Source organism: Centropristis striata, chromosome 6, assembly GCF_030273125.1.
Source record: "Centropristis striata isolate RG_2023a ecotype Rhode Island chromosome 6, C.striata_1.0, whole genome shotgun sequence".
In the NCBI taxonomy this organism is placed as follows: Eukaryota; Metazoa; Chordata; class Actinopteri; order Perciformes; family Serranidae; genus Centropristis; species Centropristis striata.
Window position 1 is genome coordinate 10,520,103 of NC_081522.1, and position 22,802 is coordinate 10,542,904.

The following is a 22,802-nucleotide window of genomic DNA, read 5'->3' on the forward strand; positions in this document are numbered from 1 at the left end:
AGCAGAGTAGTCCATGCATGAGCTCCAGTATTTAGGACAGCCCCAAACACATCCAACAAATTTACTCAAGTTGAACTCAAACTTTATTTTGGAGATTAGCTTTGTTTACAATGACATTGGATACAGGACAAATACAAAAAATACAGAAATAAATGAAAGAAAACATGAAATTTTAACTTTAAGCATACAGTAAACAGGTTCACCTTTTTTTCCAAGTATATGGCGATATAAAATATTACGAAAGCATAACAAGAAGAGGACATAAGAAAAGAGGAAATAAAATAGAAAACACAATGAATTAGATGTATTAAGGCATCAAAAGGCATGAGCTGAGCGCAGAGCATGAAAAAGGCAAACTGTAACAGTCCAACATTACTCTTCGCTATATGGTCACATCTACATGCATCTCAAACAAACATAGATTTAGTGGCCTGAATTTGTAGCACAGCCAGCCAGATATTTCACCTATAATTTAAATACTTCAACAACAGATACTTCTCACATAATCCTAATGTAGGCAGCCAAATAAACAAAAATGTCCTTCATATATTTTCAAAACAAAAAGTTACATCTTTCTCTCAATTTTAGAATTCTTCTTACCTACAATACAACTTCCATTTAAATTAACGCAGATTATCACACATTGCTACAAAACACTGGTTATGAATACGTAGTGTCATGACAACAGTTACACTGACAGCTTTATGTCTTGGTAGTCACGTTTCATTAAGTGCTTTGTGCAATATAAAAAAAAGAATGTGTATCTTTCCTTTTCGACACAGACACAGCTGAGGAAAAACAGAAGAACAAGAACTGGATGATGGCTGATATGCTTTGTGTAATGGAGCAAACATAGTTCAGTAGGTAGGGGCAGGCTTTTATTAGCGCCGACATATTGGTAAACAGAGACACATTAAAAAGGGATCTCTTCAATCTCTCAGGGCTTTTTTCTCGCTTCTCATCTCCAGTAACAGGACTCACTGTCAACAGTCAACATGCACCAGCTGCTGCTGCTGCTGCTGCTCAACAACTGGCCATTGCAGGACAAAATCTGTCCTTCACTCACAGTACTAACAGCTGCACAGATTTGTCTTCATAAAAAGCTAATTCACAGGTCAGATTTTGGCCTGGAGAAACTGGTGGGCTGTTATTGGATTAAAGAAAAAATAAGACCAGCCTATTAACTGCCAGTGGAGTTAAGAAAAATGTTTTCATTTGTGTTACATCTTTGGCATGACCTTAAAGGGACAGTTCAGCGCAACATCAAAAATACACATTTTCCCTGTAATAAAATTGAACTACATGACAGTGGGCTTGTTGTGCCCAATGTGCCAAAAAATGTAAGAACTCAACAGCAACGTTTCTCTCCAGACATCAAGACCCAGTTACTCAAAATAATCCACAGACCTTGTTGCGAGCAGCTACTGCGCTTTAAGCACCACAAGCCAAGTGCCATATAGCTCCATTATGTTCAAGAGAGGGCAGGTATCTCCTAGACTCAGTAACTCACACCAAAGCAATCTAGACTGATAAACAGCGTGACAGGTATGAGGAAAAATGTATATTTTTGATTTGGGGATGCGCACATTTGTTGTAGTAACTGAAAAAACATGAACTTACAGTATGAAACACTGGAACCTTTTATCCAGCTGCACAAACAAGGGAAACACTCAAAATGATAATGAGCAAGCTCCAAGTTATTAAATGATATGAACTGTTATTCTAATGGCAGATAGAACCAATTATAAGTGTCATATACTAAGGCATCCAGTCTTTGGTTACTTATAGTGGCACTTAAATAAATAGTTTAATATTAAAATAAGTACGCTGTCTGGCATAGACACAGTGTATAAGATTTCCTCTTTCTTTTCCTACAGCAAATGTTGATTATCATCAGCACTTTGATTAGAGAGTGAAAAGCCATAAATATGAGGCTGAGGTTTAAATACACATGTTTCAGCATGCATTGGTCTTTCACCTGTGTTCATCTTCACTATCAGCAGGTTAGCAGAAGAGGGTTGTGAACTGAGGCAACCTCTAGCTCTTTGATTAAAGTCGTGTGTGTGTGTGTGTGTGTGTGTGTACTGGACAAACAACACAGGCACTACAGCAAAGTGGTGGTCAGTATCATATTACACAAGCAGGGCAATCTACATCACCATGTCCTCCCATCACGTCCAGCTGATTGACCAGCAGCTCGCTGGGCTAGAGACACTCTGACAGCACCTCATGTTTCGTTAGAGACGGATAGATCATGGGCGTGCAGCTACACTCATTATGGCCGTTTTGGCTGAGCTGGATCTTCAGCTTCTCCACTTCATAGTTATGGAGATACTCCTGGACCAGGTAGCGTTCTCTCTTCACCCGAGCCCTCACGTCAGACGGAACATCAGGAATCATCCAGGCCACAAAGAACTTGACCAGGAACACAACATGCTGCGGAGGAACGAGGCTAGTTTAACTTCAAGCTGCAGAAAAACTGCATGGATTTGTATTGTATTTAAAAAAATGTATGTGTGGCAGAACAGGGATTGACAATAATGAAACAATCAACAGCTGCTTAAGTTAAGAATGTAAGTTCAAGTGGTCAGTAAGTGGTGGAGGTGGAAGCACTGTGTTCTGGTTTTACCTCCATGATGATGATGAAAGCCAGCTTGGCTGCCAGAATATGCCAGAACTGCATATTGTGGGCGTACTCCTTCTCATGGCCGGGAGGGTAGCGGTAGTCCCGATACCTGTAAAGAAGGAATGTGTTGATATACAGCAGGCTTTGGTGAGTATAAGTAGTGATGATGTATTAAAAACCCCATCAGTCAACCCCATAACTAGTCACATAACTATTAATCATTTGAGCTTAATTATTCACTATGAATGCCCTTATAATGCACTATAGAGAGACCTTTCATTCTTGGTAGACATTTATTATATCAGTGTTGAAAAGAAACTAAGTGAATTTACTCAAATACTGTACTTTTATGTTACTTTATACTTCTACTCCACTCGATTTCAGAGGACAACAGTGTGCTCTTTACTCCATTGCAGTTATTCAACATATTGAATAACCATTTACTTTGATTTTACATACAAAACACAAGAACAACTTATATAATAGAATTCTAGATTTCTATCTATTATTGATTAAAAGGCCCTGCACACCTCCACAGGTGTGTTCAACTATTGTGGCTCATTGGACCTGCTCATGTTGGCGTACTAACAAGAGTGATAAAGTTAAAAAAAAAAAAAAACTTTAGGTGTGCAGGGTCTTTGAACTACACAAGTCGAAGTTATAAAATAGTTCAAATTAGCTTCACTCAATTATAAAAAAATAATTTAAAAATATTAGTCCATTAATATAATATATTTAAAAATCTGAAAGGAGTCATACTGCAAAATTAATACTTTTATACTAGTAAAATATTATTTTATAATAAAAGTATTTTTTCATGATGGTGTATCTACTTTTACTTAAGTAACGAATCTGAGTATATCACAGTCATATTTCAACATAAAAGTGACTCACACAGAGTCTTTACAATCACACACACCTGCAGGTAGTAATGGAGCTGTTGAACCAGTAAGGGTTCTCGTCTTCGTCTGGCCTGTTCTCCCAATTGGTCGCAGATATATTAAACACAGACAGGCTGTTGTTAATGTAGCCCTTCATACTCATCTCACCGTAAGCATACATGTAGACGAGCCGAGGGATCATATCAGAAGTGAAGGCCACAATAAACGCCTAGAAAGCAGGGAAAGAAACAGTGTGAGGTAGATAAACCTGGGTAGATAAGGAGCAGACACAAAGCACACTGATTCTGTCCAGCGCTCACATTTGTGACTACAGAGAGTACTGCCATCCCATTGAGGATTTCCTCCCAGGCTCCGATGCTGTGGGCCTTTGCTGCCACAGGACGTCTGAACTGAGTGGTGAGCTTCCAGGCATCCACTCTGACCTCGATGATGTTGTTGATGAGTGCCATCAGGGGTGCCAGGGGGAAGGAGGCGACAAACAGCGTGATGAAACCAAACTGGATCACTGGGACACAGCAAGGAGAGAGGTTAGTGAGAGGCAGTAGGATGGAACAGCACCATCTACAGAATCTCTGAGGATACTGCATCTATCTTTCCTTTTATCTATTTATCAATCAATCCGTCCATCTATCGATCTATGTCTAGTCTCTGTTTTAATATCAGTACTTTGGGTTCTTTTAGTTAGGTTGTTTAATTTTCCTAGCATCAGAAATCATTTAAAACCTGTGTCCGTGCATATTCATTCAACTTTTCTGCAGGATTTTAACACATAATTACAAGTGTTTGTCTATGTTTTGTTCTAAGCCCACTCTGAACTGAAACCGGACGTCACTAAAATGGTCTTGACTGCTGCAAAGCTTTGTGTGTCTCTAAATTTTGCTCTTTGTGTAATGGATTGGCTATGTACTAACTGTTTACCCATTTCCAGGTACTCGTAGAAGAGGCCCAGCTGTCCGAAGCCCTGCAGGTCGTGGTCCTGCTCCCAGCGGCTGTACAGACTCTCTGGGTGGTTTCGTGCCTTCCTGCTGCCCCACCAGTTCATCAGCCACCTGGAGGACACAAGGGGGCGATAGAGAGCTTTGAATTAACATAATTGACTCTCTTAAGAGCAGAATTGAAGGCTGTATTGAAGTAATTAACAGCTTTAAAGAGATTTTCTAAAAATAAAAGCTTTCCATCTGAACTGAGAATACAAGTCAAATTCATTTCTGTGAATGTTTTGAATGAAAACTGATCATGCATCCACTTAAAAATTGGCCTTTTTAGAGAAGACATTTTCACTTGTCAATGTAGCAATAGTATAGGTGTAATGGAGGCTGTAATGAGGCTCTAGGACAGTGTGACAGTGTGATACCAGGACTCTGAAAAACAAGCAGCTAAATGGAATGCTTTTCCTTGTCTCATGTGTTAAAAGGTAAAAATATTAAACAAGGCCCCAGCCATGGCTGCTAAATCTATGCGTTATGTGATGCAGCTGCACAGTCTCTAAAGAATGTGTAAATTTAACTCCTCTGTATCTTTTCTGTGTGCAGATGAATTGTGCTTCTGATGGTCGGTTCAGTTAGAGTACTCACGGGACCAGAGCCTCCTGGATATTGCCCCACACCTGTTTACCAGTCATCACTATCACCAGCTGGGTGGTCAACTCGATCAAACAGCCACCAGGGTCACACTGAATGCAGACAGGTTGATTTTGGAGAAGGTAAAGGAAAGAAACAAACTCAAATTCAGTTTCAGGTTGCATTACAAGTGGTAATCTTATACAGTGTAATACAGTTTTATCTGGTACCTCTTCATTCCTCAGATTGCTGTTAAACATGTACGCATATTTCCCAGGATAGCCGACAAATTTGCCCTTAAAGAAAGCCACGTAAAAGCAGGAGGAGTAGTAGTTTACAAACTGGAAGAGGAACATCTTCACCGTCAGTTTGTTCTCATACTCCAGGTGGGTCTTGGGAATTTCTGCCACATAGGAATAAAACATAGATTTTAAGTACATAAACCCGAAAAACAACACATTTTACACCATAACGACTTTGAGGATCAATATGAAATGCAAAATGGAACAGAAAGACACACAAGTTTAATAATCTGGGACTCGCTTTCTCGCTCTGACCCTCACCCATGTCAGTGATCCAAACAGCCACTCTCTCATACATGAGGTTGAGGATCATGATGATGACAAAGTTGATGCAGGAGGCTGTGACAGAGGTTGCCAGCTGTGGCGTGATGTACGGCCCAACCACCTGCAGGTGGGCTGTTGCACTGTCCTTCATGATGCTGGCGAAGGCTGCGTATACCGCTAGGCGGTACGCTATCACCCCAATGATGCAGGCAATGATCAATGAGATCTTCAGGACAGAGACAACAGAGACAACATGAAAGACAACTACAAGTCTCAAGACAAAAATACAGCGAGAACACCATACCAATTGTGATGCAAGTGCAAACACATGTAGACATTTGGATAAAGCAAGGGGAATTATTGCCAACATGGATATTAGGACTAACTGTCATGCTTGAAGTGTGCACACATGCCCTGTAATAATATACAATAACCTTCCCATTAGCTCATTCACATGAGGTGTTTGAAGTCCACAACAGTAATACTCTGGGCCAGTATGTTTAAAGCCCTAAGATGTTGGTCTTTAATGGGTCACATTTCTAAGAATGACACAATTTTGCCCATATTTTTAGAATTCAGAGTAAATGTAAGGAAGTCCTGAGAGGCAAGGGAGAAAAAAATCTGTTGATCCAATTTCTGACCTAAATATTTTTTGTGTTTATGATATAAAAACAGATGAAAAATGTTTTTGCCTGAATAAAAGTTCCCTAAAAAATATCTGTGAAAAAGGTGGGAATGATGTTTTTTGCCAGCTGATTTTTTTTTTTTTGTCAGGATAATTTATTATTTTTTTAATTTGAAAAAGGAGTAGAAGCCCTGTATTTTGAACAGAGCAGCCTCTTGTGGCCAAAATGAGTACTACAGACACAAAGACCTGGAAAAATGATTCAGACAAAAAAGCCACCTGCTTTTACTGTTGAAAAAAATTAACTTATAAACAAAGAACAAATAAAATAACAAGGCAAAACCCATCTTTATCACCTGTTCTTAAGCCATAAATACAGGAGGAAAAATATTTTGTAAAGAGTAGAGTAATGAAATTAATCACCAGAATAAACAAACAACATGTTGGTGTCAGCTCTTAAATGTTTCAAAAGGGCTCCATTTTTTTAAGAGGTTTTACACATACTGACCCTGGTTACATGATATTAGTATTGACGATGAACAGTATGATGGGAAAGACAGAAAGACAAAGGGGGGAGGAACAGTTAAGAGGATGAAAGCCATTTAAATGCATCAAGTGTACCAAAGATGCTATGCTCACCCATAACAGGACGGTGGCTCCAGACAGACATGAGCGTGCACACTTGCTTGTTATTGGTAAATATGGCTCCATTTCCTACATCATAAGCAAGCAAAGCATGGACACGAGAGTCAGTCAGACACCCTTTGTTATATCCTGAAAAGACAGCTCTAAAAAGGCCAGGATCCTTTAATTACCACTGGCCTCAGATGCAAGGCAGAGCAAGGTCGTCCAATCACAGCTATTTGTGTGTAGATGTTTCCAGTTCTTTCATTTAACGGTCTCCTAGTGAAGCCAGCCTTTCAAAATATTGATTCACCAGACAAACGGTGATGCAATTCAGAGAGAAACTCGTGCCTCTGAGTCTTTCCAGAAATTTCTGTTATCCACACAAACTACACCACACCAAAACCTCTTCCTCACCAATGTGGCATTCCATGTTAAGTGCCACCCTTACCCAGAGCAGCACGGTGGCCCAGCACAGCAACAACTTCCCCATAATATCTGTAGCAGTCCTGTTAAGAACCCACTCCGTTTCCTAAAGACGGGTGGGATGTGGGCAAGACAAATTACAACACCCTGTTTCCGTTAATCTCACAGGTCTGTGTCTGTCACTAACAGACGTATTACTGAACAGTTGTCAATTCCACTTTGTAATACTGTTCTTAATGAAAGACTCTGTATTTACAACAGTATTTAAGTCCAGGAACTGGCCCAATGAAAGACTGCAACCACCTCAGTGTGTGAAGTTATCCAATAAATACAACAGATACTGTAACCTGACTTATCCTACAATGTAGTAGAGCCCTGTGGAAGCTACACAGACCTAGAGCTGTACATTAGAACAGTGTTATACAGCATATTAGTATTTCATGAGCACACAAACACCTGAGTAATGCGGTTCAGCTTGCGGTTGGTGCACTTGGTCTCGTACTCTGGCCGGAGCTGCAGCTGCTGTTGTTCCTCCTCAAAGTCGACCAGATCCCACTCGTACTCAAGACGAGCCTGCCGCCTCTTCCAGAACTCCAGAAACAGCGTCACTGCAGAACAAACGACCCTCAAATGTAATTTTTTGACAGTTTAATCCCCTTACACTTATTTTATATTATGTGGTTGCAGGAGTGTTAGACTAAAAGTAAGTGAGAAAATATGTTTTTTTTTGTTAATTGGGTGAATATCTTGAAATACAGAGTGAGTAACAGTGATTTCAAATGATAAGTAACAATACATCAGCTGCCACTAGGTGGTGCACTGGGTTAAAATATACAAAATGCAGAGAGCAGTCATTATTACTCACCCCAAATCCCCATGAATATGGCAAAAAACACTGTTCCCACATTGTCAAACAGGTGCGATTGCTGAAAGAAGAACATGTTTGAGAAATAGTGAGAAAATGAAACTGATTTGGATTGTTGGTACAAGTCAAAACAACCCCATCACCAAGCCAGACTGTCTCACCCATGAGGAGTTGCATGTTGAGTTGAGTTTCCAGTAACCACATTTCTTGTCACACAGCGGGCACATGACGATATTCCCTCCAATCGTCTCATTACATATTTCTTTACTGTAATGAATATTAAAGAGTATTAGTTCATACCTCAGGCATTTTCCATTGGAATATAAAACCACCTGCTACAAATACAAAGTGTTTGAACATAAATTTTGACTATCACATTAAGAACTTGGTTCAGTCTTGTTTTTTGCAACGAAGAGATATTGCCAAAATCAGAGCAATCTTCTAAGAGCAAATCATCCATGATTTTATCTCTTTCCGGCTAGATTACTGTAACTCTGTCTGAGCAAGTCTGCAATTGCTCAGCTTTAATTGTTTCAGAATGTGGCAGCCAGGCTTCTGATAAACACGCCATGGCACCCTTGTACTATGCAAAAAGATTACTTGGATTTTCTGACCAACAAAGGGGGGCTGTGCTTTCATTGTTTTAACTCCCTCCAACACTATGGAGTCCGTACCATGTTTTTGTCTTTTGCAAGTCCTTTTGGTTTTGTTTGTCTTTTCTTTCTGTTATGTTTGTTTTAATTCCTTCATAATGGAGTATGTTTTTGATTCATAAAACAGTATATGTGTTTCCATGCTGTACTGTCAAGCATGTTTGTTATAAACTGTGAGACACTTTGAAACTGCTGTTATAAAAAGTGCTTTATATATAAAGTTTACTTAACTACTGTAGGGAAATTAGATTTTCTTTTCAATAAAAAGACAATGACATTAACAATAAAAATAATACCTAATAAAACAATAACCTGAAAGACCAACAAACCAGGCTAGTATTCTTAATAAAAATCACCTCCACTCATTGTCACCGTAGGTGAGGAATCCGTGGACGAAACAAATCGTCCCAACAATTGCAGCAAACAACAGCATCTCCGTGTAGAAGCCAAGCCACGCAAAATAAATACCTATCTTCTCCCCATAGTACTTCCTGTTGAAGGGAAAAACAACATTTTTACTGTAGTCTTTACTAAATTTTGTGTAAATACCCATACGACTACTTTGTTTCACAGTCTTACCTGATAAGATTGAGAGGCTGCTCCTTGAAGAAACAGAAGAACCGAGCCCAGTGTTTGTGGAGATTATATCTTTCGCTTTCGCAGTTAGCATCCTTCGATCTTGTCCAGTATCGAGACTGCATGCATACAGGAGACACAGGCACATTCATAGCATTATTGTAATGTTATTCATCCTTGCAATGCAACATCGAGCACTTCTTCCAGCAGGATGATTGCACATTCCACTGAAAACTCCATTTCCCTTTTGCAATGATAAAAAAGTGCCAACAGTTCACCAAAAGAGGCTCACATCATGCAGGGGGAAGGCAGCAGTGTAGGTGCTGTTGTTGAGTAGCCTCTTGATTCCCTTCTTGTCTTTATCTCCACATTCATCCCTGAAGTACGAACAGCGGGACAGGATGTAGTAGACCTGGGCAGAGGGAGAAAGAAAAGGACAGTTTTTGTTGTTCAAAAGCTTGAAAATTGGATGAAAACAGAATTATAACGTCCCTTCTGTATTCACATTAGTTTGAGGTAATAGGCATTCTTTTCTATTTTTGCAACAGACATAACCCGCTGTACTAAATATGAAAGTTTATCATTTCAAGGAGTAGTGTTGGATTAAGTTGGCATCAAGTGGTGAGGTTGCAGACTGCATCTAACTAAATACTGTGTCCCTCAACCCTAGCATGAAGGAGAACTACAGTGGCCTCACTTCAACATAAAAACACGACAGGCCCTCTCTAGAGTCAGTGTTTGATTTGTTAATTCCAGGCAACTATAGAAACATGGCAGTGCAACATGGCAAACTACTCAATTTCTGTCAATAGAGCCCTAAATCCTCCACACTGCTTCTTTAAATAAGCCTTTTCAAAAACGTAACATAGGAGAGGCCTTTAAAAAGAACTGTATCATACTGCAGTGTTTATAGCATATTCACATTTGATGTGACTGCCAGTAGAATGTTTTTACTTGAAGGTCACAAACAAGATTTTAAAAAAGCCATGGACAAAGAATCCTTACTATCCTGTTGCGGACAGATGGGGGGAAGAATGTGTCTTTGTCGCCAATAAGGAAGAAGTCGGCTTTGCTTTTGTTGAAGGGAGCTGTGAAATAGTCCGGCTCGGGGTGCATGATGTGCTCCGGCAGACGAAAGGGGGTGGACAGCCAGTTCATGGGCATCTCGCTGTTGTCTGGGATGTCGTTGGCCTTAAATGGCACCTTGATCTTCAGCACGTCTGCGTAGGTGGCCAACACTTCCCATGGAGCATGGATCTTCACAAAGTACGTCTTTCCATCGTCTGACTCCTAATGACAATGAAAGTGAAACAGGTGTGCCATATAATGAGTGCAGGGCAACTGATTCATAAAATAGAAAAGCTAAATGAGTAATTGCTGCACTATGGAGGAGATAATGTATATTACGAAAAGGAAAATGGAATCCTTTGATGGGGTTTGGGGTCCTTTTTTACCCAACTGTTAATATTACTAAGAAGTGATGCAAATGGGAATCAATGAGGGAACAGTTACAAGACTACAAATTATCACTGATTTGCTCTTTGCTCTCTGCCAGATAGAACATGATAAAAATGTTTTGATGTTATAGTCAATAAATCAGTTGATTAATAAATAGCATAGAGCCATTTTCTATCACATCATATATAATCAAATCAATGACCGGAAGCTCTTACCGATTTATCTTCTGTCTCCAGCTCCAGGCCGACATTTACTAGATTGGCTTCATATATCTTTCTTCTCTCCTTTAGAAGAAAACAAAGCATAAATGCATTCATTTATTCGTTTTATATAATCCCTTTTATGGCATTTTACAATGTTTGTACAACTAAATAAAGTACACAAACTGTGTGAAAATCATTACACACATCACATTGTATGGTACACAGCTGATAATACAACTGCAATAAGGTTGAATATAGCAACTATGTAGATCAAGCAACAAAAAACCCAGAAAAACCCTGAGTTAACATGGAGTCACTGTGATGCAGCAGGTATAAAAACACCACAAAACAATGACACAACTACTGTTAAAGGCAGTGTGTTAGCTCAGTATTTTCAATAGTAGCGGTCACTGAGTGCAAACAGGTAGTGAAAGTTTCTTGTTGAAATTAACCGTCACATTTTACAGCAAATGTGGCTAACACACAGGAACTGGCCTCCTGTATACCCTTCCTCATAGAGTGGAACAAATGAGCTAGTTCCTGGCCAGACTAGAGGTCTGAGTGTTGACTCACTGATGAGGCCGTGGGTAAAATATGAGTCAACTGCCACACACTGCCTCATACCCAAGTGGTAACACAGAGATGTGAAGTCTAACAGCTCAGTATCAAACACAAGCCTTTCAGCACCCCATAGCTGATAAAGAGACACAAAAAACACATCTAGCCAGTGGTAGTATGGAAATACTAAACAAGAGTTGATATATTTAAGTCTGTAGAAGTGACCTTCGCAAATTCCTTGAGAGGATTAGTGATACAAACTGAGAATCACCGTTTATCTAACTTTATCAGTGTTGTGGTATTTGGGGTATGCTGCTGACACACACAGTGAACTCTGAGGATATCCTGTAAGGAACACATCTTACTGTTTAGCATAAAGTGGAAATAACATCCTCTATTCTTTTGTGTGATATTTTAGGATGTCAAGATATTTTGTTCTGGATATACAACAATAACACTGGAAAACAATCAACAAAACATCAGTTATTAAAAACAGCTTGCAGTTAGTGAACTAGTAGGAAAATATATTGGATATACTGGACCTAGAAGTTGTTTCTTACCTGTTTTCTCTCTCCATCTTTGTCCTCATCATAGGACAGGACAAAATCAATCCTGCGCTCTCCATCACGGAAGAACACAGAGTCTTTACTTTGTTGTTGTTTGTCAATCTGTAATGAAATGGAACAGAGGTCACAATATTTAAATACAGACATACACAGATAAAAAAGCTCAACAAGTCATTGGATGCATTCGCCACTGCAGAGCAGACAGTCAAACTATGTGTCAGTGGCAGCACAACCCAAAGAACAAGGCCTCCACACCACATAACACTCATCTGTTTGTTTAATGCAACAACAATGCTAATTATCATATTTTCACTCCAAACACAAACAGCATGCTAAACGAAGGGCATCTGCTATGGCTCAGATGTTTCATGTTGCTGGTGTCCACTTTATAGGATCTTTGAACAAGATGAGAATATGCATTTAAAGCAACTACAAGGATTTTTTTTAAAGTAGTTATGAAACCGTTTCATTTTAATACGGATGCCTCTATATAACCTATAAGCAAGCAAGACCATCAGCAAAAAAGACTGGTTATTTCTATAAAATATTATTATGCCTGAAACCCCATTCTGATTCCTCACAAAATCATACAAAATAATTTATGGCATGACCCAAAGAGCCTAGGTTTACATTTTTTTTTCCAGGCAAAGATCTGCAGAACTTGGGTAGAACGTTTTTAACGCTTTTAACCCATTTTTAATCCATTTTTGATACTGAGGGTCAGCAAGGAGAAAAATAAAATAATTGATCAAAATGCATTAACAAAAAAGATTTAAAAAAAACTTCAAGAGAGCATTGGCAAAAAACATGAGTCAACTTTGGTCAGTCATTTAAGAGATGGAGAGAATAGTGGATTTAAAACCAATAGTACCAGGTATATACAACTTATTTTATTCACAGGGGCCACCAAAATCAGTAGAAAAAAATTCAGAGGGCTAACCATCATATAGAAGGCTTTGAATGCAGGTCATCCATTAAACACAATCTTAGTTTATATGTAACACCAAAGGATATGTGGAAAGTATTACATATTCACAAATACCATTCTTTACACAACTAGGACATTCAGCAGCCATATCAGGCTTAACACACACAACAGAGATTTGTGAGAGTTTATTTCCTTTTCTGTAAATTCTGGTGGCTGAAAACAGCCTTATTGGTGGTCAAAGAAATTCCAAACATGTGCTAACCGGCAAATGCTAGCCCTTTGGTGTCTGTCTCTTCAGCAGCCACAGGCCGTAAGAGACATGAACTACACAGGAATGCTTTAGGGAAGGACAGGAGAGCATGTCGGCTTGCTGCTCGTGCTGCTTCAGCTGTTCAGAAATCTAAAAATAACCATGTGCCAGTAACTTCTGTCATCACGAAAGTAGCTACCTACACTGGACTGCAGACAATTCAGAGCATTCATTACCATTTAGCATCACAAAAACTACAACATCCCACTGTCCTGTAGTTCTGAGAGAGCCGGCTCTGTCCATGAGCACAACGCTGTGGGGGTAGAGAGGAAAGGAAGAGCACTTTACCTCCATGGCCCACTCCCTTTATGGTTATGATGCATCAGCGGAAAGGCTGGCTGCCCGAAAGAGCTAAATTGCCTTTCTCCAGGGAGTGCTGTCCGGCCCTGAAAACACTGCTTCTCTCACTCTCACTCTACTGATCCCCCTGACCAGAGGAGCTCCATCCAATCCACTCACCTCCCTGGACAAGCCCTCACTTGCTCAGACATCCAGAAAAAAGAGAGGGAGTGAGACAGGAGGAGGAGAGAAGTAGAGGAGACTCCTAGAGATGACATCAGCACAGGGATGGGATAGCGGCTGCCAGCTAGCTAGCTAATGTAATAAGAGCATAGCATTAGGGAAAGTGATATATCACTGTACAGGACAAGACTGACCACCCAGAGAATGAAAAGTCCCTTAAACAAGACATCTAATATAACCAGTCAAATATCAACTGAAGAGCCAACTGACCCAACTACCTTAACAACAAAAAATGAAAGTAGTTTCAAGCAGTCTGACTGACTGCTTGAAACTAATCAATTGAACAATCTGGAGACCTTACCACAACCATGTACAAACTGCAAATGGGACACTATCAGTGAAAAATTCATGTAAATTGCCTCAGACAAGTAGTGATATACAAGTAAGAAGGCTTTTTTAATTTATTTTTTGCTAAGTTAAGTTTTTTTTGTCTACGTGTTTAACCTTTTTACGGTTTTCTCATCCTAAGTTAGGCATACGTTCTAACCGCTGGTCTGCATTACCTCCCAGACTAGAATGGACCATGTTGACCATGGCAGGGTGGGTGCTTTCTTTAACTGGGACATCCCTGCAAAAACTCTCTAATTTACTGTAATTATACATCAGCTGTATGGAATCAGTGCATCTGCTGGGACCGCTTTTTCGTTCAGTAAGGTTGGTAGAGGCCACAGAGCTCTATACATTTACCAACTAACCCCAAACTACTGGGTTTTCATGTCTTTCATCTTAATTAAGGAGGGTAAATGTAGAACGTGGTGTTTGATAAATAGGCAACTACTTTCAGGGAGGGGTTTCTTTAAAATATTACTTTCAAAGCATGTCTGTTTTGAGGCTAAAGATGTTTGAAGAGGACTTTTATGAAAGTAGTCACCTCTTTGATTTTAAATATATCACAGCTGGCATCACAATGTAAAATCTTCTCTCCAACCGGTGGCTGTCCTGTCTAGCTCCATTTTCTACATTTCAACATCATGTAAAGTCTCGAATGCTTTCTTAATGCAACTAAACCTACTTTCAAGGGTTCAATTCTCTCCCCTCTCTCTTTGTTTTTGTGATAGGATTTCAACAATATCAAGGTTCTTTTTCTTTTCTTTTGCAAAATAGGTCTGTATTGTTGGCTATATTTAGGATATGGTTGCCTCTAGATTTCTGGATTATAGGTTTATTTTATCATTGTGATCCTCAGATTTGTTCTAAACGCAGAGAGCTAAAAAAGGGAAAATGAATACTCAAAGGCTATGATAAAAGGGAAAGGTTCTAGTTCAGTGAGCCTCTCTAAAAGTACACATTGACAACCCTGCTGAAATGTTTCATGCAGCTGAAACTTTTTGTAGAAGAAACACCATGCACACAGCTTTTGCTTCTATTATTCATTATATAGGCAATTTATACATGTGCAGCTGCCTCCCCTCTAAAACACCATGATGGGATAAATGGTAGCCTTTAGTTACAGGGAACCAGATTATTAGAAAAGGTCATTACATGTTTTTTTTAAAGATTAGCTGTCACACACTGATTAAACAAGACCACATTTGAGGGATTCAAAAGGAGAAGCCTACAGTACATTATATGGTTCGCCACAGAAAAGTCCAGTCCTGTCATGAGCGCAGGGCAGGGTCATGATTACAGTATAGACTGTATACACTTAAAGTACAAGAACACACATAATTGCACACACACACAAAACAGCTAGGCAAATACAGTATACTGTGCATGTTCAAGTTCACATGTGTGTGAGGGCAGCTGTGTGCACTTTCTAATTATGTTGTAACACCAGGCTGTTGATTTCTTTTCAGTGAAGCGGACCATTATCACAGGTGAGAGCAAAGCAAGTGAAAAGGCCTTTTCCATTTTTAATGAACGCTTATGACTCACAAATAGCTCATGCCAGCATGTTTCCATTACTCTCTGCGGAAAACAACATGCTCTCCTGAAGCCAGCATCAGCTACCAAGAAATGTGTATTGATTTCAACTCTGATGTCCAAGCTTTATTCTCTGAATACCCAATGCAGTGGAGAAACCCAACACTGAACAGACATTTCTCAAGAAAATGAAGGCTGGCAGACAGACATATGCATAAAGTTGCATCACATCACAAGCCTGTTTTACCATGCCATACCCTGGAACGAAACTTCAGGAATAGCGCCCGCTTTCTCGACAGCTGTAGAGGAACCGAGTGGATAGTGAGGGAAAGTCTAACAACACAACAAATTCAACAATATACAGTACAGCAAAAACTGTAGCAGTAACCTTACAGAGGTGATCCAAATGTCAAACACTCCACACTTGCATTACGCTTACACATTGTTACAATTTTTGTCAAAAAACACGTCATAACACTCTGAGAAGCACTTAATGTTATAAGTCAGACATGGTCATTGACAGGTCTTGTTCAGTAACAGGTTTGAGTTCAGAGACAATGTGAGATAACACAAACACACAGACACTGACACAGCAGCATGCATATGTGTCCTCGACTGGTGTCTTACCCCAGTCAAAGTATTGATTCGGTCTAAGGTCTGAGCCTCAAAATGGGGACTGTCACTGTGGTCAGAGGGGGCCAGGGAGGCCAAGCTGGTGTTAAGAGACTCACAGGTCTCCACACACACATCAGGTGTTAAAGGAGACTTTAAGTACAGCATGAAAGAGGGAGAATAGAAAGGAGCAAGAGTTACCACTGACTTATGATTGCATTGGGAAAAATGTATATAATGTCAAAACTAAGATGATGAGCTGTGGTTTTCACTGAGATAAGAAGCTAAATGCTTCTACCACAAGCCCAAGTGGGGGATTTACTATAAGAAAAGCAATATGACTAATGGGGAAATACAGCATTTTACTTGTACATAATGGACTTCCTGTTACAATGTTTACAGGCAAGCTGGAGGTGAGATATGACACTGTTAGAAATCTTTCATGTATATAGGATGGGCACATTTGCACATATTTAAATAGCTGGTATACATTCAAAGCTTCCAAGAATTTGCAAACTATTCTGAGGTACTTTCAAACATGTATAATGACATGGGATGTTATAACATTAATATTTGGAATTTGTATGACAAGAAACAGTCTCTCAGACTGTCCACAGTCAAGGAAAAGGAGGTGTGAGTTTGGTGTTTACCGGTGATTGTTCCTGCTGGGGGGATCCTGAGCTGGATGAGGCATGTTGGTGGTAGCCATTTATGTCATCTGCAAGACAGCAACATAAGGAACACAAAGTTAATAATAACATTAACCATGTTGTTATAGCAAAAATGTCAAACCCTTGTAAAAATAAAACAGTGAATCTCTGATAGACAGGTTGGTGGCAGTAAAGTTACATTTCAGGCAAATGAACAGCTGCCTCAGTTTAGACAGGACCACTGACAGTCGGCCAATGTTGTGGTCTAAATTTGTACAGCATTTTGTGGCAGGACTCCCACAGGCCAGACAGCATGACTTAACAGGATCACTGTGAAAGAATACAGACAGCCATGTTGCTGTGCCGCGATTCTACCTCTACAAGAGGGACTACAGGAAACGAAACTGAGAAGTCTGGTAACTCCCCTCAATGTGATTGAAAATGAAAGCTGCAAGTGCAATTAAACATAGCTTTAAACATGCTAAAGTTCTGTTTTTATCTGCCATTCATTGTCTCTCAAATGCAATTACAGCATTCTTGCTCTGAGATAAAGAGATTTAAATAAACAAATACCAGGGCAGATGGAAAAGCCAAACATCAAGTGCTGTTGGTACATCTGTCGCCAAAAAAATAAAGCAGGAGAAGGTTTGAGTCTCTGTGTCTGTGTTTAAATAGAAATGTCCAAATTGATGGTCTCGCTGAGGTTATATTTAGTCTAGACTTTCTTACACAGACCTGAAACAAGCATTCGAACCTTGTAATATGTAAACCTTCTCCGTCTCTACTATAATTCACTCCAAGTCAGTAAAGTACACGTTAGTGGTTCAAAACTAAAATAAAGGGCATTTGTTATAAAAGCTCAACTCAACTGAAATACAGCAGCTTTTTTCCACTGCACGACATTGTTTTTTGGTTTTGTTGGATAAAAATCATGTTTTTTCACTGATATGATTTCATACATGGCATTTTTATTGTTACAGGTATCTTTTAAGTTATGGCAGCATGTGGAAGTATATCAGGGACTGTTATCTACCAGCAGTGGCCCCTTGGGGAACAATTGACAATCAGTTCCATACAGTAATATTTACAGCAGATTTAAAGCAAAACATGTAGCAACTCTTTTATAATGTTTATACAACAACAATAAATCCAACTTCTTGTTTCATCTTCCTCAACAACTAACTAACAGTTATGATATTGACTCTGATTTGAAGCACTGTAATCTGTTCCACAATGTATTTCTTTCACAACATATGAGCCTCTTAAACAGCTGAGCATGTTTTTGCACAGTTGGGCGCAGTATTAGAGCACTCAGTTTAAACCACTCAGCTATACCGGCAGTCTTTTCCCACCGACCTAAGAAGCATCCACAGTTGCAGCTTTGTTCAAGAAAGAGCAGCTGATTGCAGTGGAAATGCCACAAGGCCTCTTCTGTCTTTTTTTTTGTATTACTACAGCACCCAACAGACTCCAGATCCAAACCAAATGGACATCTTATTTACACAAAGAAATATTATTATATACTGATAATAAAAGGACAATCGTGCTTAAATTTATAACAGCAACAACAACTACAGCTGTTGAATGACCGAGATATTAATCTTTAGTATCTGTATAACTGTACCAGATTTTGTACCTATATGTTCAGTGTTACCACAAGCAAAGTGAATTAATGTAAATCTAGAAACCCTCACTTCAAACTGCTTTTCTTGTAAAGTTTATAAACACAAAATTGGTGGGTTTTTCTGATTTCCTGTGACAGGAAGCCATGAGTCCGTCTGTCATATTTATTACCTTTCAGGTGCACACATACACATACACCTGCAGGCCAGTTCACATATCAAGAAAATGCTAGATAAATGTTATCCATAATTACAGCAAGGACATGCACTGAAGCAATGACAACGAACATTCCAGGTTTGAAACTACGTGGTCAAACCACAACCATGAATAGTTTGGCAACTTGCACCCACAGTATATTCAATGTGGTTTGAATCTGTAATTAAATACAGTGCACAAAGAGTTTGTAAGCAACTTGTGAGACCTTCAGACTCTCAGATTATATGGTTTGTATTCATTTAAACTCTGAATGTGTTGTCTGGAAATAAAAAAAGGTAGGGGTACCAGTAATTCTAAGTCTTATTGGGTGTTTATTTACATTCTTAAATTGTATTTTTACTGGCCCTATGTAATACAATAAGGTTAGGGTAAGGCTTAAGTGCATTTATTCAGGTCTAATGTTTTTCCATTAGCAGTCACCATTGTTGAATGTTATTCTACAGTAGAATATTCCAGATTTGGAGTACTACGGTGATTTAATGTTGTGGAGGTTGAAGTGTGATTTGTGGAAAACACTGCTCCATTGAAATCTCACAAGCCATAAACATACAACACAGAGGTAACAGGAAATATAGTTCATGATCCTGCAGTGATCTGCTAAAATATGCTTCTCTAAATGCTGCAGGTGAAACACAACACTATTACATCGACTCATACAGATAAGGGTTGCTGGAGGGCATCCAGGGTGAATCATCCTCCATTCAGCAACACCATAAATGGCTAAAACACAACCCTCGTTTATAATTCACATTTAGCCAGGAGCAGAGAGGGATTGGGGTTTGTGTTGGTGGATGAAGTGGCGCCTGGAAGTGACAGAGTGTTTCCAGTGAGCAGGCCAGCTGTCAGGGGCTGGCTGGCTGTAAGTCACTGCTGCTTCCAATGAAAGAAAATCAGTGTATAAGATGGTTATGGCCTTAAAGGGGAAATGTGCATGGTGGGTACATTTTAAAATAGTTGAGCAAATGTAACTAAAATCTTTTTTTTTTATTTTTTAGGTAAAGTTGATACAATGTTATAACTGGCACAGTAAACACTGGAATTTGCCAGTTGTCCCAGGAAGACTTAATACATTAATAGATTTAAAATGTTCTGTTTACCTTTGTTGTCAGTTGAGAAATGTTATGGTTTGGTTATGTTGTGATGGTCGCGATAAAGTTTCAGTTTATGTAAGCTACGTGTCCAAAATGTTTAAATAGACTAGGCCTTTAAAAAAAAACTTTAGCCCATTTTGAAAGTTTTTGTTGAGACCGTACTTACTGGGAAATAACAACCTCAGTATTAATTGATTTCCCAGTAGGTTGACACTCACCACTAAGCACAACACATTAGCTTTCTGTCAACATTTTAGGGCAGACCGGCCGGCTAGCCCCGGATTTTAGCCACTCACCGTTGAAAGAGTCCGATGGGCTCATCTCAATCAAACTGTCCCCTCCAGCTCTCCCCGTTATTCGGTGCATGTTGAGTCTCTTGTGTACCCAGTCCGTGACTATCGAGCCTCATGTACACCAAGATATACCCAGTCAGACTTCTGTCCCCCCTCCTGAGCTTGAACTCCGAACCTTACTCCTTCACAGCTGTCCTCTTCGGAGACGCCTCCGCTAGTCCACTAAGCTACTACCAGCCTGGCTGCCCTCCTTCACCCGCTGACCGCCGATTGCTGCATCACTTCAGCGAGAAGGGAGGTACGTGAGGGGAGTGGCTCCACACCACAAGCCAATGGTCTGGCTGGGGTTGAACCGATGGGGGGAACAGATACAGAACTCAGAAGTCTACATTTTAGGGGTGTATGCTACAACTCAACTAAAATAAATGACTAATACGAGAAACAACCTAACTGGAATAACCGCAACAAGCTAACGGTAGCTAACAGACAAGTTGTGAGGCTTTCCTCCATGGACTTCATTAAATGAAGACAACTGGGAGTTAATGTTTTCTCTTCAGTATTCTACTCATCCGCGGACAGAAAATACAATAAAAAAGCCAGGTCGGGTCCAAACAGTCGTCTATTTTTAGTTAGTTTCCATCATTTTTTAAACTAATTTTCCCTCGAAGAGAGTTCATTCACAGTTCGTTGCCATGGTTACCAACATTAAGTAAAGTTCTTGACAAGAACTGTGTTCGACACCTGCCAGCCAATCAGAAACGAGTATTCTCCTGGGCGTGGTTTCGATTTAGTTGAATTAAAAATAATTATTAAAGATTTAAAGTACAATGTATTCAGACTGTTATCTTTATAATGCTGTTTAATACAGCGACTTTTTTTTTAACACTTGCCGTCTGAAAAAGTGGGAAATGAAACCAAGTGACTGACACTGACTGAAAATAACCACCTAGTAGCTCACCCAGACCACGTGATAACTACAGTTAAGCTCTCAATTTGATAATATGCAAATGAGGCTACATAAAACAAAGACAGCCATCAAGACAACACAGATTTGTGTTTGGGTGGATGTTCTGTCACTTCTTTTCCTTGGAGCATTTATTTGCTTAGGTATTAATTTGATTTGTTTGGAGAGTGAGAGCTTCCAGGAACTCCTTTTACGACTACATTAGCTTCCCAAAGCTCATATCAAGTGTCCTGCAAGAGTCCCAGTCTCCTATGATCAGACAGCTGAAAAAGAAAATTCTGTTCCAATTTGTTAGTTGGAGACCCTCAGTGATTATTTTGGACTAAATGATTGTCAGAAGTCAGTGAAATAAAAACCTATTGACCCATTCAATAGTTTGCTAAGGAGACATTTCCAGGACTGTGAACTCCATAGTGAATCTTTCAGCAGTCACTCGGATGTTTGGTTTAGTCTTTTGTTCTGTTTTGTTTCAAGCAGTGTGATGTTTAGATTATCTTCCCAGTAGTTAATCTTGTCCGTATGTTTGTTTCCTCTATGACAGGGAGTTCAGGAAAGGGTCTATCAGCAGCTTTTTTCCCTGTTCCTCCCAGCCACCTCTCTACCCTGTACTTCCACTCAGGGCAAATATAGCCGCAACGGCCCCCTCTGTCGCCCTTCAAGTGGTTTGCACAGTCTTGTACTGGTGTAATTATGTTATCCTCCTCTGTGGGGTGTGGCCGAGTACAGAAATACAGCTGCTTATTTTCGTGACCACTTTTTCTTTAGCCTCATATCGCCTCTCCTTCTTCACATGTGGGTCTTCCTGGGTGTGCACTGCTTTTCAAGGTTTCTAAGACTAATGGTCTAACTCAAGGGTGGGCAATTCATTTTCCCAAAGGGCCACATGAGATATTGTGAAGGTTGCAGAGGGCCGGACCAATACTGGGAACTAAATTCTGCTCAATATTAATTTCATTGCTTGATAAAAATGCAGTAAATTATACGGTTTTGAGCTACTGGTAAGAATATACAATTATGATAACACTATGTTGATGTGGAGTAAGTCAAATATAGTAGTAAAAACAGTAAAATCTCCAACCATTATCTCACTTTTCCATTTATTTTAAACACAATATACATTCAAACCACAAAAACAATATAGAGCATGTTTGTTCTGCAGTAAACCAGCATTTTTTTTTTATTTTATGCAAAAAGCATGAAGTGTTTTTGACAAGGTATCAAGGTAACTCAGTGTTTTTTGTGGAATGCATGCACAAACGTAAATCGCCTTCAAAATAAAAAGCACTGTGACTGTGTTGATTTCTAATTTCCGGGTATCCTCGCACAGGCTGGACAGGGACAGCCAACAGGCTGGCTGTGGCCCTCTGGCCGCCTAATGCCTAGGTCTGATCTAGACTGTTCCCAGTGCAAAGTTCAAAATCCAGTATCTGTGTATCTTCAGCATACATTGTCCAATCCGACCCAAATGTGTCATCTGTGATCAGAGTCCAGGCCAAAACATCAAAACACCAAAACAACAGGCC

General features: G+C 39.6%; 1 protein-coding gene across 3 annotated transcripts; it reads right to left on the minus strand.

The window, feature by feature from the left end:
* Positions 1-60: 60 nt before the first annotated feature.
* Positions 61-21,017, minus strand: ano5a (anoctamin 5a). Of its 3 annotated transcripts, none has more exons than XM_059335550.1 (22): positions 20,319-21,017; positions 17,093-17,160; positions 16,458-16,595; positions 16,088-16,129; positions 12,202-12,309; positions 11,096-11,164; positions 10,428-10,712; positions 9,715-9,834; positions 9,426-9,541; positions 9,203-9,337; positions 8,355-8,460; positions 8,194-8,254; positions 7,785-7,936; positions 6,918-6,992; positions 5,651-5,879; positions 5,318-5,490; positions 5,103-5,200; positions 4,447-4,577; positions 3,828-4,033; positions 3,546-3,736; positions 2,630-2,735; positions 61-2,436 (listed from the first exon to the last, which is right to left on the minus strand). In XM_059335550.1, the coding sequence occupies exons 1-22, from the start codon at positions 20,386-20,388 to the stop codon at positions 2,206-2,208; spliced, it is 2,910 nt and encodes a 969-aa protein (XP_059191533.1). In that variant the 5' UTR covers positions 20,389-21,017; the 3' UTR covers positions 61-2,205. The 3 variants fall into 3 exon arrangements, with proteins under 3 accessions (XP_059191533.1, XP_059191534.1, XP_059191532.1); XM_059335551.1 differs by lacking the exon at positions 6,918-6,992 and adding an exon at positions 7,354-7,434; XM_059335549.1 differs by lacking the exons at positions 16,088-16,129; positions 16,458-16,595.
* Between the last annotated feature and the right edge of the window lie 1,785 nt (positions 21,018-22,802).

Excerpts from the sequence above, each read along its gene's own strand:
- ano5a (XM_059335551.1), bottom strand. The coding sequence starts at position 20,388 with ATGCACCGAATAACGGGGAGAGCTGGAGGGGACAGTTTGATTGAGATG. Across the intron at positions 7,937-8,193 it reads CATATTCATGGGGATTTGGG|TGACGCTGTTTCTGGAGTTC; the intron begins GTGAGTAATAAT and ends TTTGTTCTGCAG. Across the intron at positions 7,435-7,784 it reads AGCTGAACCGCATTACTCAG|GAAACGGAGTGGGTTCTTAA; the intron begins GTGTTTGTGTGC and ends ACCCGTCTTTAG.